General features: G+C 38.4%; 1 protein-coding gene across 2 annotated transcripts; it reads left to right on the top strand.

The window, feature by feature from the left end:
* The first annotated feature begins 2,601 nt into the window (after nt 1-2,601).
* Nucleotides 2,602-16,922, top strand: LOC127646641 (MAGUK p55 subfamily member 4-like). 2 transcript variants are annotated; one of them, XM_052130405.1, is made up of 22 exons: nt 2,602-2,803; nt 3,415-3,539; nt 3,648-3,769; nt 3,852-3,929; nt 4,388-4,471; nt 5,457-5,588; nt 8,552-8,633; nt 8,760-8,845; nt 9,966-10,037; nt 10,252-10,448; nt 10,635-10,693; nt 12,114-12,131; nt 12,227-12,268; nt 12,365-12,385; nt 12,576-12,590; nt 12,810-12,851; nt 13,153-13,332; nt 13,484-13,564; nt 14,753-14,846; nt 14,948-15,056; nt 16,230-16,364; nt 16,475-16,922. In XM_052130405.1, exons 2-22 carry the CDS (start codon nt 3,485-3,487, stop codon nt 16,664-16,666), a joined length of 1,896 nt encoding a protein of 631 aa, XP_051986365.1. In that variant the 5' UTR covers nt 2,602-2,803; nt 3,415-3,484; the 3' UTR covers nt 16,667-16,922. The 2 variants fall into 2 exon arrangements, with proteins under 2 accessions (XP_051986365.1, XP_051986367.1); XM_052130407.1 differs by lacking the exon at nt 12,576-12,590.
* Nucleotides 16,923-17,911: the final 989 nt, after the last annotated feature.

Genomic DNA, 17,911 nt, shown 5'->3' on the forward strand with positions numbered 1-17,911 from the left:
CAAGGTAGATTAGATGGTAAGCGAACCATCAGTTCTCATAGTCAACATGTTGAATGTGGGAGAAATGGGCAGGAGTAAAGCCCTGAGCAACTCTGACAAGGGCCAAATTGTTATGGCAAGATGACTGGGTCAGAGCATCTCTGAAATGGCAACACTTGTGATGTCTCCTGGTCAGTTGTGGTTAGTGCCTACCAACAGCGGTCTAAGGAGGGACAAACCACAAACCAGCAACATGGTATTGGCCGTCCAAGGCTCATCGATGCGCAAGGGCAACGATTGTGACACAAAACAAAGTGCATCTGACCCTGCTGTGTATGGTGCTGTGTAGCCGCAGAACAGTCAGAATGTCCATGATGACCCCTGTCCACTGTCGAAAGCACCTACAATGTGCACGCGAGCATCGGAACTGGACCTTGGAGCAATGGAAGAAGGTCGCCTGATCCGATGAATCCCGTTTTCTTTTATATCATGTGGACAGCCATGTACGTGTGCACCGTTTTCCTGGGGAAATGATGGCAACAGGATACACTGTGGGAAGATGACGTGCTGGTGGAGAGAGTGTGATTCTCTGGGCAATGTTCTGCTGGGAAACCCTGGGTCTGGCCATTCATATGGACATCAATTTGACACGTGCCAACTTACTAAACATCATTGCAGACCAGGTACACCCCTTCATGGCAATGGTAATGGTATGTGGTGTAGTGGTCTAATGCACATAACTGGTAAACTGGTAATCAGAGGGTTGGTGGTTTGATCCCCACAGTCACCACCATTGTGTCCTTGAGCAAGGCACTTAACACCAGGTTGCTCCGGGAGGATTGTCCCTGTAATAAGTGCTCTGTAAGTCGCTTTGGATAAAAGCGTCTGCCAAATGCATAAATGTAAATGGTATTCCCTGATGGTAGAGGCCTCTTTCAGCAGGATAATGCTCCTTGCCACAGATTGTTCGTGAATGGTTTGAGGGACATAATGAAGAGTTCAAGAAGTTGCACTGGCTTCCAAATTCCCCAGATCTCTCGATTGAGCATCTGTGTGATGTACTGGACCAACAAGTCTGATCCATGGCGGCAACTCATCACAACTTACATGACTTGAAGGATCTGCTGCTATTGTCTTGGCGCCAGATACCACAGGACACATTCAGGGGTCTTGTAGAGTCCATACCTTGGAGGGTCTGTGCTGTTTTGGTGGTATGCGGAGGACCAACGGCATATTAGGAAGGTGGTCATAAGTTTTGGCTGTTTTGTATATGACAGACAAGGCAATATGGGACTCTGATGAGGGCAATGACACCAAACCAGGGTCCACCAGGACCACGGAAACTGGAACCACTGAGTCTGGGAACACCAGGGCCACTGAAGCTGGGACCACAGAGGCTGGACCACCCAGGTCACCAAAGCTGGGACAACTGAGGTTGAGACCTCTGGGACCACGAGTGGGGAGTGGTGGGGCTTCCCTAATGGGGAACCAACGGGAACACCAGGGGGAGAGTGCTGGGTGCCACCTCCTACAAGAGAATGCTTATCTTATACTCACATGAAGGGTATATAATATCCAGAGTGATGTTTAAATACTCCCTCCATACGAGTTCCCCCATTTCTGGTAAATCAATGTTATTAGAATAATTTAGGCCTATCCAGTAAATGGATTCTATTGGGAATCACCCCAGTTTGACCAGCTTCCTAAAGCACAAAAGCAGGACGAATAATCCAAAAAGTAAAGTCCTGCGTGGAAAAGTTTTGCAAATTCTACTGCTAGATCCATAGTTGGGTAAGATCTTCTGTAACAAAGGAGTCTTGAGAATTGAGCTGCAGATCTAAGTACAGCTTTAATAAAAGGTTAAATTAGAACACTCTAAAATAACAGCCTTACAAAGAACAAATGGGTTAACAAGAAACACCTGGGAACATATCAACATGTAAAACAGGAAACAAGAATACAGGAACATTACTTCAAAATAAAGGACAACAAGACTAGCGGCCCCTAATGTCCGCTAGGTATCTTCCTATGAATGACAGAGGCATGAATGGGTTTTTGTGTAAGGCAGAAGAGTGTAGCTAATAATTTTCTAAACCATTTTACAGTAATTTTAGGGTTTATGTCGTCATTGCAACAGAGTTGTAATTTTTTTTTAAAATACACAGAAAAGTGATTTTATCAAACAAAACTCATGTAAACGTGCATATTGTTAATCAAAAGGGATTATATGTCCTGTGTGTGTGTGTGTGTGTGAGAGAGAGAGAGAGAGAGAGAGAGAGAGAGAGAGAGTTGTATTGTATATTTGATTAATGGAGTGGGTGAGGATTGATTAAATTGTAGATCACCAAATATGTGTGCGCCATGTCATAGTGGTAGTATGTATATATTTTGTGTGTTTTGTATGATTCATCAGTAGCTGAAAAACTAAATAAATGTTATGTAGTGACATAATGTGAAAGTAGAAAATACTCTTCTTGCACACTCGCTTGTTGTTTTCCTCTCACTCACTCGCTGTCAACTTACTCTGCAATCCCTCCCATCCTAATTTCTTCCCTCACGTTTTCTCTCTGTCACTCTCTCCCTCCCTCTCTCTGACTCATTTGCTTGCGAGGGATTAAACAGGATAGAGAGAGATTACACTCCTTTTTCCAAGAGGACTTTTCCGAGCTCTGTTATGGAATCTAATGTGTATTATTCGTCTGACTATACCAGCATATATGAGCGAGCAACATTAAAACTGACCATCATCATGCTAAATAAAGCCAGCCAGCACTCTTCAGTCTGTTAAATTCTAAACTGGGAATAAACGTGACAGAAGAGGGAGGTGAGTGAACTGGATTTGCTTCTTAAGTCTTTCTACCAGAATGTGGGTTTGTGGATCTTGCCTTATCTATAAGGAAGTTTCCTGTAGGACAGTAAAGCAGGCTGTTTATTTACAACTGTGATTGTTAAATCCCTACTGTATGTGTTCCTGGGATGCTCCAGTAAGGATTCAACATTGTTACGTGTAAGTTCTGCACATATCCTGAACTCAACAATCAGATTTGGCTATGCAAATGGACTCAAAGTTTCTAATGTAGAAACACTGAGACAAACCAGTTTGTTAAAAAGACTTACTATAAAGTATAATAGAATATTTACAAGGACACATTCAGTTCTGATTTATATTTTCAAATGATTGGTTATGTGGCATAGGTGATTTTTATCCAAAGCCAATTAAGGTGCACTTACTAAAAGTACAGGCCCCCAGGAGCACCCAGTGGTCTTGCTCAAGGTCAAAACTGTGACAAGGGTTCTCAGTTACTCTCCAGTTTATGGATCAAATTTAGAACTTCTGGGTTATCAGCCATTATGGACCCTTTTACAGCCTTTGAATAAGAAAACAATCGAAAATCAATAAAATCAAAATTGAGGTCTGAGTGCTATTTCCCGCAGTTGTATATGAGGAGGCCAATGAGTTGTTCTTCTGTAGCCTGATGCCCAAGTCGCTTCAGGACTCAGGATTATGCCAGACATGGAGACTGATCCTGAGTCAGCAACAATGGAGATGGGAGACAAGGGTAAGAAATAAGCTAAGGCACAACTTTAAAATGTACCATTTTAAATTTGGATTTTGCTACGCTGTGAATGTATTAAAAAAAAGCTGTGTTCTTATATGCACGTTCCAGCCTTGACGCAGATCTTGGCTCATGTGATTGCTGAGGTGAAGGGCTCCATCAATAAAGATATTAACGGATCTGAACTTGTGTCCAGTTTGCTTAATGCTCCCTGGCTGCAGTCTCTACTGAAGGTACTGACATCCCTGCATACTGTACTCTTAACAGTTATTAACAATGTGTGAAAGTCATGGTTCATCCTCTTTTTCTCTGCAGGTGTATGAATGTCTACAGAAGCAACTGAAGGATTCTGCTAGACCATATCTCTCCTATTCATCTGGACTTTCTCTACAGGTTAGCCCTACTCTAAGTGTTGTAGTTTCTTCTCACACATTCTCATTGGTCTGGATTTTGGTAGTCTGGTATTGGCTTTGAACCAAATTTTTGGGGATCTAGTATAGATCTGGGTTTAACATTGTGTCCTTACCATAAGTGACACGACAAAAGGTATCTCTTCCACATTGAGTTTTTGTTCTAACCAACCATGGTCGCAACAAGCAGTGTCGGTAACCTAGTTTCTTTTTATGTAACATTGTGCCAGGTAGCCCTGCCCGCTGTGAAATCTCATTGGTCTAAAATCCATATTCTCATAATTGTACATTAAACATCAAATATGTTCTAATTGATTGTAATTGTGTCATCTTGCACAGCTGTTTTGTGTTCAGTGTTGAAATACCTATTGCTTGTGTAAGGGGGTCTAGTCTTGACACTTACCAATACATCTGCCACCAATACATTTAATTGCATTCTAGATTCTGTCTGACCTGCTGGCAATACCAAGCCCCTCAAATGAAGCTCGAGAACTTTATGACCTCCTGAGTCAGCCAAATCTACAGGTGAGCATTCAGGTCATTAGATAGACTTTATATATTTCCAATTTAATGTTAGATATTAGATTAGATTAAGATTAATATTAGATTAAGAATAATATTATACTATGACTTTGTAATGTGTGGTGTCAACTGTAAGGAGTTTGTAAGGGGTCTAGAAGGGCAAACTGTAAGAAAAAAGTAAAGAACAGATCAAAGCAAGCCATTAGTTTCTTCATGTTGCATCACCTTCTTCATAAAATATTCTTTCTGGAGTCCCATGCAGGACTTTATTAACTGGTAGACACAAGTAGGCTTATAGAAGAAAACTATCTGTTAGCATTCCTATTCATCTCAAAGGCAAGTTGAGTTCTACCATCGGGGGTTAACTGGCCCAAGCTAAACAGTCAAACCCTGACCACTTGGGTAGACATTGTTGTTATGCTTTTATTATTGTTAATTTGTAATGGAACTTATTATTTATTTATTATATATATATATATATATATATATATATATATATATATATATATATATATTCACCCCCTCCCAATTTGGAATGCCCAATTCCCATTACTTAGTAGGTCCTCGTGATGGCGCGGTTACTCGCCTCAATCCGGGTGGCGGAGTACAAGTCTCAGTTGCCTCCGCTTCTGAGATAGTCAATCCGTGGTTCTTATCACGTGGCTCGTTGTGCATGACACCGTGGAGACTCCGCATGTGGAGGCTCATGCGATTCTCCGCGATCCACGCACAACATACTATTCGCCCCATTGAGAGAGAGAACCACTAATCGTGACTACAAGGAGGTTACCCAATGTAACTCTATCCTTCAAAGCAACCGGGCTAATTTGGTTGCTTAGAAGACCTGTCTGGAGTCACTCAGCACACACTGGATTCTTGCTGAGCTACCCAGGCCCCCAATGGCACTTATTATTTATTTATTTGATTTATCATCGTTTGTATTTATGGTTATACATAGTGTATAATAGAAACTGCATGTATTTTTCAGGCTCTCCTCTCGGCACATGATACAGTAAGTCTGAGGGACTATGAGCTGGAATTGCCACCATTGCCTAAAGACATCCCTGAAGATGAGGAAGCCATGAGGATCATTTGCCTGGTCAAAAACAATCAGCCTCTGGTGAGCATGACCAGAAAAAGGAGTGGCAGGCAAATCTAAGGCTTGTTTTTACTGACCTGTGATTTATTGTGGTGTCTCTCAGTGTGCATTACTAGAGCCTGTGTTTCCAATCAACTTAGCAACAAGGTGAAGAGTTAGAGACTGCCAGTGTTTTAAAACCTAACTGCTAAGCAACCGTTTAAGCCATTATTTCTTCTAAAATTATAATTTTTTTGCTTAATTTTCCACCACCAGTTAAATGTTTTGTTTGAGTTAGTTACTTTATTAAGGACTCTATGGAATCAAAATTGGTTTCACTATGTACTAGTGTTGCCAACTTTTTTGCTAAGTGAATCCAGGACACTTGAGCATTTTGAGCACTTTAATATGTGACATCAGACCGGGGGGTGGGGGTTCCCCTTGAGTTTTTCACCAATAAAATACTGGACATACCAAGAAGCAAATCATGTTCGTGGCTGTGACGTAAACTAAAGGCTATTGGTTATTTAAAAAGAGACAAGCCCCAACTTCCTGTTTTAAAATTAAATACATCAATACAGGAAAGTACACTGTGCCCATCAAGCTATTTAATGTGGCTTTAAGAAAAAAAGCAAACTGAAATCTGTAAACTCTGTAACATGAAAACTCTCATGTGTTCTCATTGGTAACTGTAAGTTGTGTGTTATCATGGTTAGAACAGAGCTGGTAGAGGGTTCTGTAGCCACTGGGACACTTTAAGGCAAGCGACACACCATTGATTCTTCTGAACTGGGGGACATCTGGCTAGAGGCTTAGACACCATGTTGAATGGTCCTGGGATGAGTGGTTGCACATCGGCCGAAACTCCTGTTTCCCCAAGCATTGTTGTGCCCACCACTGCGCACTGTCCCAACACTTTTGGCAGATGCCACCAGAGCAATACATTATGGGAACAGACCCTCAGTGCTCCTCCTCTCGAGTCAGTAGCTCAATTGTGATTGGTAAGGACCAAACCTGTGGATTTGGAGATTCCCCTTATTCAATTTCATGAAGATTTAAGAGTCTAATGAAAGCATTATCTAATCAGTGATCTTTGTTTTCCTGTCTTCATCCATTTCATTTTTCATTTCTCATTAATTTTCTGAAGAGAATGTGATTGAGGATGTAGAGAGTGAGGAGGAGAGTGATGTTGGTAATTCTGTGCCACACATGCTCCCCCAACAGTCTTCATGGACTTCCTCATCGTCTCTCTGTTATCATATTTCAAATCCCCCCCCAGAAACTTCTAGAAACACCCCTCATTTCCAAACTGCTCCCCCAAGCCCAATGCACAGTCATCGGGTAGGGGAGGTCACCACCTGCTCCCATACAGGGTTGGCAAAGGATGAAGTTCTGGATGAGTTGCGGATTACTCTGAAGCAGGTGGCCAGCTGCATGGAGCGCAGATCTGAAAATTTACAGCTGCTTGGTGAGAGGATGGCCGCTGCTGCAGAACGCATGTCTGAGAGCATGCAGGAGAACTCTCAAACTTTGACGCTGCTTACACACGTTGTTGGGAAACTCCAGGAAATATTCACCACGCGCAGCATAACTTCACCTCCAATAGTTACCAAAGTTCAAAATACTGTTTCGCAACATTGCACTGAGTCTGCAAGGATAGCCAACACCTCTTTCAGTCTTCCTGTCAGTCCAGCTATCACCTCTTCCTCTCGATGTTCACGTTTTCGTTCCATCTCCTCTTCCTCGTCATCTTCCTCATCTACCATCACTCTACTAGAGCAGATAATAGTATCAAAGGGGAGATCTTTTGATCACACCTCCAACACTGCATCACTGAATGGTGGAGTAAAAACAAGGCCATCAACATCTTCTCAAAGGAGACAGGTTGATGGACAGCACAAGATGACCAATGGCTTCTTGACTTACCGCCCTTCCCAAAACCACAAAGTGAACAACAGCACATTTGGGTGTCTATCAAGCCAGAAGAAGAGGAAAAACAAGAAAAAGGAATAAGGGCACTTCAATGTTTCCTCGGTTCTGAACATCCTTTCAGATTCTTGCTGTCTCAGGCATGCAGCTTTCAAACCTTTAATCTGTGTTTGTGATTATTCATCTAATATGTTACTACCTATCCTTTTGAGTTGGCATGTTAACAACATCAGTGCTTCTCCAATCTACTGAGAAGGATATAGCTGCAGGCAGAGCTCCAAAAAGGGGTGGGAGCCCAAACCATCAGCAAAGAGATGGAGCCCCTAACCTAACCCTTTCCCTAACCCCAACCATGTGTGGAAGTTACACCCCCATTTGGAGTTGAGGCAACCCCATTTTGGATTAACCCTGCCACTTCTTGAGTAACCCTGCACCCTTTTGGAGATTCAATTCCCATTTGGAGATCTCCAGCCTGCAGCTATACCTACTTGAATCTACAGTATTTGAAAGTGATCTATTGGACTTGTTTAACCCTATTCATCTCCATCTTATTGGTTTAGCATCTTCCTCCTCTTATTCCTCTTTCATGTGACAATTTCTCTTGTTTACAATATCCTCTTTTTTTTTACTTTCTTTAATTTATTTCTCTTCTTGTAACACACCTCATTTAGGGCTGTTAGATTCCAGGAATTTTGGAAATTGATTCCAAGAGTCAATTCCAGAGTAATATTCTTGATTCTAAATAAAAAATGGGAGGCAAAGTAAAATGTTACAATAAACAGTGCAATCTAAAGCAGACTTCACACTATTTGTGACTGATAGTATGAATAACAGAAGATGCCATGGCTCTGAGAGTTGACTTTCTATTCCCAATAGCTTGAAATCTGAGAATGTATTCTTTTTGGAATCGATTTACAGCCCTAATCTTAGTTTTAGTCTGTCATTGAATTACATTATTTTGTGTGCCATTCCCAGCAGATGTAGTTATGATGTTTTTTGAAAGTTGTACATGATACATACCTTATGGAGTCTTGGAGACATTTTTAATGATATTTCTGTTTTCTTCTGACATTTAGGGGGCAACGATCAGGAGAGATGAGGTGACAGGTGATATATATATTGCTCGGGTTATGCATGGAGGACTGGCTGACCGCAGTGGTGAAGACTGTCTTATTTTACTATTCTTTCTAAATCTTTTCTTTCTGATTGATATACCACTAACATGCACTCCCTATCTCCTTAGTATTTGTGTCATGCATCTTGTCAATGTGCTTCCTGTTGAAGGTCTCTTGCATGCTGGAGACAGACTGGTAGAGGTGAACGGTCATCCTGTGTTTGGACTGGAACCAGAACAGATCATCCAGATTCTAGTTAGTACACACACTCACTTAAACATCTGTATACTGACTGATCTATTGTCATTCGAATGCTGATTCCTGGCATGCTAGTGTTCCCTCCAAACTACTTAAAGAAGCAAAACTTCTTTGGTTAATCAGACTCACCAGAAAGACCATGCTGGTTAACCTGATTCATCAATAAAGTTGGTTTGGTGAACACCACAGCTATGCTGGTACAACAGCTGAACCACTGCCTAACCAGCACTTGCCAATATAAGCCAGCCTAGACCAGCCATACATTTGTGAATGTATTCATAATTATATACTACATTTTCATAGTTAAAATCAAGAAGCTCGCTTTTTGTTAGCATTTTTAATAATTCCAATGGTATCTGCTTGACTAGCACAGGGTTCCTCAGAAGTCTGTGACTGATAACTCATTAGAAATAAAAGTCAATTTCATGCTTTTAAGAGCCCTTCAAAACAATATGTTTCTGGAAAATAGATGTACTATTATGTAATGAAACAATGTAATTTAAATGTTTAAAAAAAAAAAAATGTCAGAAAACATGACTACATTTTAATGGCTGTCAATGAAGAAACACAATCGCATCTGAAACTGCATGTTGTCAGAGTATGTACTGCAATTGATGATGGTCACACTTCTTGGTCGGTAATTAAGTACGTTCTTTAGGTATGCAGGTACACAGTATGAAAACATTTCAGACATACTTAATCCGGACTGTCGGCATTGTCCTGTGACACGAGTATAAGGCATAATAACAACAACCAAGAAAAAAATCCAATGTTTTGAAAGTCTCCTCAACTCACATGGGATTATAAAATAGTAAAGTATCCAGTCAATGCACACTTTATAATCTTGCCGGTAAGAGTAGGTTATCCAGGTACTTATGACTGACTGCTTTTAAGAATATTGAGGATTCTGACATACTACTCCATTTTTAGCATACTATATAGTAGGAAAGTATGCATATCAAGACCAGAAAATGACTGACATTCTGGTTAAAATAGAATAAATAACTCCCTCTTTTCACCAGATACAAAGGACCTACCAAACACCAAAACTATTTTAATTTCTATTTATGGGACATTTATAAAGTTCATGCTATTGTTTCTTGATTTCCTGCCACAGGCCAACTCCCTTGGAACCATAATGTTCAAGGTGGTTCCTATCACTGACAAGCCAGTCAATAATCAAACCATGGTAAGTTATCATGTGTTGGTGCTATCGCGGCACGTTTTTTTCAAACTAGTGCTTTTATCATGAGTACTAGCTCTTAATTAATAATATAATAATATTTGACAATAAGTCTGTGAGTCCGTCACCTGTAAATGTCTGGCTTTTGTACAGCTGCACAGTACTTATTCATGACTTCTTTGATGGCTTTAATGACGTCTTTGATGGCTCTCTTTGACAGCTTTATGTGCGTGCCATGGTGGACTATAACCCTCATACTGATACCTCCATCCCCTGCACAGACGCTGGTATGGCCTTCAGGAAGGGAGATATCCTGGAGATTGTGGATCAGACAGACACCCTCTGGTGGCAGGCCATAAAACTGTCAAGTATCTCTGCCGGCGCTGGCCTAATTCCCTCCACAAGCTTGCTCAAAAGGTCAGTTCTAAGTAAAAAGGTGTTTCAGGTCAATGTCACCGATTATAATTACAAATCTGCATAGGCTATGATGTGATGGGATTTGGCAGATTAATTGAATACAATTTGAGATTAGGCTGATAATCACTGCTGTCCCAATTTTATGCTTTATATTTATAACCCGAATGTGTTTGGGTGTGTTTGTAGGAAGCAGAAAGAGCACTGGTGGTCTCAACCTTATCAACCCCATACCTGTGTCAAAACCTGTGAGTTAACCTGTGTCTGCTGTGCCAACATGATCACACGGGAATTTGGTGTGTTAAGGCCCCAAATATATTTCCGAAGAAGTTCATCTTTGTTCTTCGTTCAGGGGTAAAAATAAGTTCTAAACAGTTGAGTAACGGTATAGTATTTGCAAACATTCAGACAACGGCTATACCGCAGTGGGAGCCCTTTAGAGGAGCTTTTAATAGGTATGGGTGGATCGATCCTAATCAAACATTTTATCACAAATATTGATCCTTGCAAAAATATATCGATTCTAAATAATAAAATGAATATTAAACTAGGGATATTATTAATATAATTATTTGATTACCACGAACAATAATCGTTAGTTTCAAAGTGAAAATATATATATCATATATATATATATATATATATATATATTCACATAATAGTACACAAATAAAACAAATAACCACTCATTTTTATGTAGGCTATATATGGTAATACAAAATAAAGTGTTAACGTGAACATTACTACACTCATAATAGCTACAATGCTTAACAGTTTATTGCATATTATGAATTAGTTTATTAGTTAGAGTAATAATAAATTATTAACAATTTTCTTAGTAGCCTAAAAAAAAGGAACAATAATGACACCTATTAATTTAAATACATATTCAACATCAAGTTACAATACCATGGTTCTTAGTATTGTACTCTACACTATACCAGCAAGACACTATCCCTGATATACATTTTGTAAGTGGAACTATAATTAGAAAAGTCTTTTTTTATGGATAAAATACATTTCTTACACTTTTTACATATCTAAAAATTATATATTCTGTATAGATCAGGTGCATATGTTTTTATTTAATTTTTTTATAAAATAAAAACCCACCTCTTCAGACACTACTACACCACTATTTCTGGAGTAAATACATGCTAAAATAACAACATAGCTAAAGGTTACATTACTTATTTCTATAGAATTGTAATTCAAGTAATTCAAAAATCGTTAACCACGGTTTTACTAAAGTAATATTGTAGTAACCATGTGTGTAAATGCGCAATTAAAACTCTATTTAAAATCAAATAAAACTAAAACGTAATTTTAAATACGTTAATGCACTAAGAGGGCGGGGTTACTCCATAAGAGAATGCGCCAACTCCAAAAGGGGGCGTCACTTCCACTCACGGTTAAAGTTAGGAAAAGCGTTAAGTTTGGAGCTCAATATATCTTCAATGGCGATTTGGTGCTCACGTCCCTTTTTGGAGCAATGTCTGTAGCTATACCCTTCTCATTTTGGCAAGAATAGAGCGATTTTATCCCGCAAAAAATTCTACCTCCTGTCACAGATTTTCCCGTGAGATCAGTCTCACTGTACTTGTATGATATGTGCATTTATTTAGTATGTATTTAACCGTTTTGTATTGTTTTCATGCCAACCGGCAGTGAGCCCAGTGGATGAAGGTGAGCACGTAAACAGGACACTTAAACACGGGCCTTTTCTTAAATTTTACCTACACTAATCTATGTTTCTTCTTCCCCTCGTCTCTTCCTCTTAGAAGAGGATATTAATGCCATTGATGAAAAATTTGTAGAAGCAGGTAAAAGTTGATACTTACTGCAAGTGGTGTATTAATGCATGTGTGCTTGATCATGGAACATAGAACTCACTCTAAACTTCCTTTCTGTATGCACAGATGAGGAAGCGTTTGAATCTGGTAGGTAAGTCCTGACCAATCAGGAGAAAACAATACAGCAGTCAGGTTTGAGGTCACTGTGAAAATGTCTTTTAAAACATGTTTAGGGAAGATTATAGAAACAGCTATATCATAATGTGAATAAGTGATGATATGATGTTAAAAGCTTTAAATTGCTTATTTCTCATCTTATCTAAATCTGTTTCCTCAGAAGAGCTAAAGGATGGTGAGTGCACAGTATTTATGGAAATATAAATCATAAGTGGAAATTTCTTCATTCCAAATGGAACACTAATTAGATGTTTTGAAAAATGTTCAAGTTGCTCTTGTCTTTTCCATACAACGATACTGAGGCTGTCAAGCTCCAAAAATGACTAAAATCACCATAGAAGTACCATAAAGCAGTCAACATGGCTAATTTGATGTGCTCGTTGTCTTGTTACAGAGGAGAGTGAATTCACCACCAACATTGAGGGGTTTTATTTGAGTGAGTGAATCGCAAATGTTACAAGATTATATTCACTGAAGCAGATTAGATGAATCTTGTATACAGCATAATAAACCCAGACCAGATGAATGAAATTGTTCTTACCTGATCTGTTTGTAGACCCCAATGTTTTGCACATACTACTGATGTTGAATAAGGGCCATTATATTTCAAGGATGTCACTGTAAATTAAGAGCAAATGATTGGTTGTAAAAATCATAGAAAACTTTCCACCCCATTAGATAATAATTTACAAGTTTATAAATCATTTAATGTTTGTGCCTCTTATAATGCATGTCAGCTGGTTTTCATCGCAGTCTGCGTCTCTGTCGCCGGCGGAGGGGTCAGGCTTTTGGAACATCCCAGATCTGCTCCCTTCGTTGCCCCATGAGCTGTTACAGTTCCCTGGCTATTCCTTACGAGGAGGTGGTGCGATACCAGCACCATCAAGAACACACACACCTCCTCATAGCACTGCTGGGTGAGCGAGTGTGTGTTTGTTTGTTTGCTTTTCCACACATGTGGAAGTTAAAATCATCCAGCAAAAACACATAGAACCTGCTACATCTTCCTGTAGCTGCATCACTGCTTGCATGGAGTGTTTTAAAGCTTTGCCGATGTTTTGCTCTTAGGTCCGTCTGGGGTCGGGGTGAATGAATTACGCAGGAGGCTAATCGAGATCAATCCTAAGGTTTACCAAGGAGCTGTTCCCCGTGAGTTTCATTCTGTAAATCTGAAATTGTGTGATTTGCAGTGGTTTCCAAAAGCTTGAAAAAAATAAAGATGCTTCTATTTTGCATTTTCCACATTTAAGGGTCATTGACATGATCTTTTTTTTTTCTTTTTTTGGGGGGAGGGGGCATACGTTGGCATATGTGGCTTAAAATAAACTATTATTATTAATTTATAATTATTTCTTAAAAAATAAAGCAGTGAAACAATTTAGCTTCAAAATACTATTTATATTTAAAAAAAAAAAAAAACGTTTGTCCACCAAATCAAAGTCAGGTGGTGAAACCAACATGGTTGAAATTCTGCTGTTGTAAAAAACAATTAAAAAAAAACCCAGAAAGGACACCATTAGACCCTTTATGACTGTGTGTTTAAAAAAATATATATATATTTCAGATATTTTTGAAATTTTTATGAAAAGCACATTTTGTTCTGGTCAAATAGAGTAACCCTGAGAAAACTTCTTTGAAATTAATTATTTAGTTCTTTACAGTCATGTGTGTGTGTATAAGGAGCAAGGAAAGTATTGTACCTTTTACTGGTTACACCACTTGACATTTTTATATAAGTAACTTTTATTTGAAGAAAATTATATAAATGTTATTTAAAAATGTCAACAAAAAAAACCCAACATGGTCACATATTACATTTCTAGGGACAACATTATTTTTCAATAATGTACACAAAATGCCATTTACCATTTACCATTTACACAAAATGTTTAATTGCAAATTATTAGCATAACCGTTTGAGTGAAAATTTCCAAGAAAATGTTACATAAATTTCATAATTTCTTGTTATTTTGGTATTTACCTCATTTGCTTTAATGACAGCATGCACTCAAGCTGGCATGGACTCCGCAAGTTTGTGCAAAACCTGATGATCCTTGTTATCTCAACATGATTTAAGAATGTTCCAATACAAAGTAATATAGTCAATTTCACAAATTTACTTACATTTGTTTAGTGATCTAGAAATGGCACAGAATGATAAATATTTCTTCATCTTACGTCATAAATTTTCTTTCTTTTAAATTTTCCAAAATCCGAAAAGTGTTTGTCTAGGTTTAAATGGGATTTTAAATCCCAGATGCGGTGTTTCAATGTCCATGTTTAAACTTTCAACATATGTACATATGTTGAAACTGTCTGACATTCATTTCCACGCAGATACCACACGACCGCCCAAATCCCATGAGGAATCTGGAAGAGAATATCACTTTATCAGCCGAGAACAGTTTGACAACATGGTCTGCAATCACAGGTACTTGAAATGTACTAGGCTGTACATCAACAGACAATTGTACAATATTTCCAGATGTACCAGATGTAGCTCAGTGGCATTGTTTTCTCTGTCTTCCTTAGGTTTATTGAGTTTGGGGAGTTGAAAGGTCATCTCTACGGCACTAGTGTGGATGCAATCAAAGATGTTTTGACCAGTGGGAAGATCTGTGTGCTTGACATTGAGCCATATGTGAGTTTATTTTGAGAATGTATATTTCCAGTATGTGTCATTTGCTAAGGCAAGCATCAGTATTATTATGACTTCAACTTAGTTAGGGATCTAAACAAACCTCTAACCTTAAAGGGATAGATCAACCAAAAATGAAAATTCTCTCATCATTTACTCACCCTCATGCCATCCCAGATGTGTATGACTTTCTTTCTTCTACAAAACACAAAGATTTTTTTAGAAGAATATCTCTGCTCTGTAGGTCCTTTCAATGCAAGTGAATGGTGACCAGAACTTTGAAACTTCAAAAATCACATAGATGCATCATAAAAGTAATCCAGGTGGTGCTTTAATATATGTCTTCTGAAGCGATGAAATCACTTTGATCAATATCAAAATTAGATCAATATTTCAATCTGTTTTTACTATAAATCTCTACTTTCACTTTCACAATGTTAAAGTGGAGATTTATTGTAAAAAAGGACTTATATATGGATCTGTTTCTCACCCACACTTATAGTATCTCTTTTGAAGACATGTATTTAACCACTGGAGTCTTGTGGGTTACTTTTATGCTGTCTTTATGTGATTTTTGAAGCTTCAAAGTTCTGGTCACCATTCACTTGCATTGTATGGACCTACAGTATAGAACACATTTTTCTATTCTTTTAAAAATCTTTGTTTGTGTTCTGCAGAAGAAAGTAAGTCACACATCTGGCATGGCTTGAGGGTGAGTAAATGATGAGAGAATTTTAATTTATGGGTAAACTATCCATTTAGGTATCAAACTTAGGCACATAACTCGTCCCGCACCATTTGTGGATTTGAATGATACCCCAAATTGTGTGGCTTGTTGAGGAGAGATGTGGTATTCTTTTTTTTGTAAATGATCAAACTGATGCTATTCCTTTTGTGGATGGTAAAACAGGTGATCTATGGATAAAAATGCCATAGATTAGCCAAGACATATCAGAGATGGGCTCTTTTAAACTGGGCCAGTAACCACCTAGCAACCACCCAGAGAGACTAAACAAGCACATAGCAATGCACTGAAATGCCCTGGCAACACCCTAGCATTATGGTGATGAGTTTTGTGGAACAAAGTCTTACAATTGCTTTGTCATAAATCCTGCTGGACTACACCTTACTTGTTCTGATTTTTTTCCTCTTCTTGCTGTGTTTTTTAACTTCCAGGCATTAGAGTCAGTGAGGACCCCAGAGCTGAGGGCATATGTCATCTATATAAAGCCTCCTCCTACTGAGCAGATGAAGCAGACACGAATGAACTCTCATATCATCACAAATTACTACAGCAGCCGGCCCTTTAAGGTGGGATTACATCTCTGTCTTGAGCTACTGTGTAATATTTACTGTATGTCTTAAAATTCTCTCAACCCCATCCTTCTCTATATCTCGCTTTCTGTCTCTCTCTTTCTTAGGATGAAGATTTTCAGGAAATAGAGAATTCAGGACGTAAAATAGAACAGCATTACAGTCAGTTCTTTGATCATGTGATAGTAAATGACGGCTTACAGGCTGCATGTGTGCAGCTGCTGACTGCAGTGAGGAGAGCTCAGGACGAACCCCAGTGGGTACCAGCTGCATGGGTCAGACCAACTGACCAGTCTTAATAGAGAATATGCAAATGCAAATAAACAATAACTATGCAAATATTTGTATTTTTCATTGTATATGGTGAAAATGCTGTATGCTTTATCTGTAAAAATGTTAGTCTGAATACAAATTCATTTTTTTTTGTCTGTCACAATCTTTTTTTGATATTTTGTTCACTCTTGGGGAATTTGTTTTTCATAAACCTAAACATTTATTAATCTCCCCAAAGAGATTTATCATTGTTGAGCACTTTCCATCAGAAAATAAAAAGAATCAACCATACATTAAGACTACTGTGCTACTGTATATTATAAACACCACTGACCATTCAAAATCGCCCTTAAAAATACTTACATTTGTCATGGATTTTCACAAAAATCGGAATGTCTATTAAGTGCAACTAGCCCATTTTGTTGGTAGAGGCTATTTACACTAACTTCGCCCACCACTGCTCACACCAAACTCAAGACAGCCTCGACAGATTTATTAGCGAGAGAGTAAGTGACTGAAAAAGATTTTTCACGATGGGGCAGAGATATTAAACTGGATACAGTGTTAAACATTTAGTGGATTAAGAGATTGGATAACTAAATGACTATTTGCCCTCCAATAGTCTGGTGGAAAAAAAGGATTTTACGCCAAACTTCGCCCCAGCTAATGTAGCTCTGGGTGTAATGACAGTATGTGTTGTCACACTGGAGATCCGGGTTTGAATCCCACTTCTTGACATACTTTTCCCCATCTCTCTACTCTTAGTATTTCCTATAATACTACTTATAGTAATAAATAAAAGAGATTCCTCGCAGTGATTTGGTCACAGAGAGGGTCGGGGTGTTGAGAGAAGGATTTGATCCAGATAAAATTAAACATGCACTGAAAAAAATGTCAAATTTTAACAGTACAATACTGTAAAAATGCTACAGAAATAAAATGTTAATTGATTAATGAATATTAACTGTAAAATATACAGTACATTTTTAAATACACTGTAAAAAAAATCCTGTTGTTTTTACAACAAAAAAAATCAGTTAAAATGTAAACAACTTTACAGAATAACTTGTACATTTTACAGTTTAAAATGGTTGTAATTTACACACGGGCACTATAAAAAAAATCATAAATATGCCTCCTGAAACTGTAAAAATCTGTTGTTTACATTAAGGTATTTGTTAATCACTGTAATAACTATAGAAGGGCACATGATGACATGATGTTCATAAGTAGTGGCTCTTCCAGGAATAATGACCAATAAACAAATCGAG

The sequence above is a fragment of the Xyrauchen texanus genome, chromosome 7, assembly GCF_025860055.1.
Source record: "Xyrauchen texanus isolate HMW12.3.18 chromosome 7, RBS_HiC_50CHRs, whole genome shotgun sequence".
In the NCBI taxonomy this organism is placed as follows: Eukaryota; Metazoa; Chordata; class Actinopteri; order Cypriniformes; family Catostomidae; genus Xyrauchen; species Xyrauchen texanus.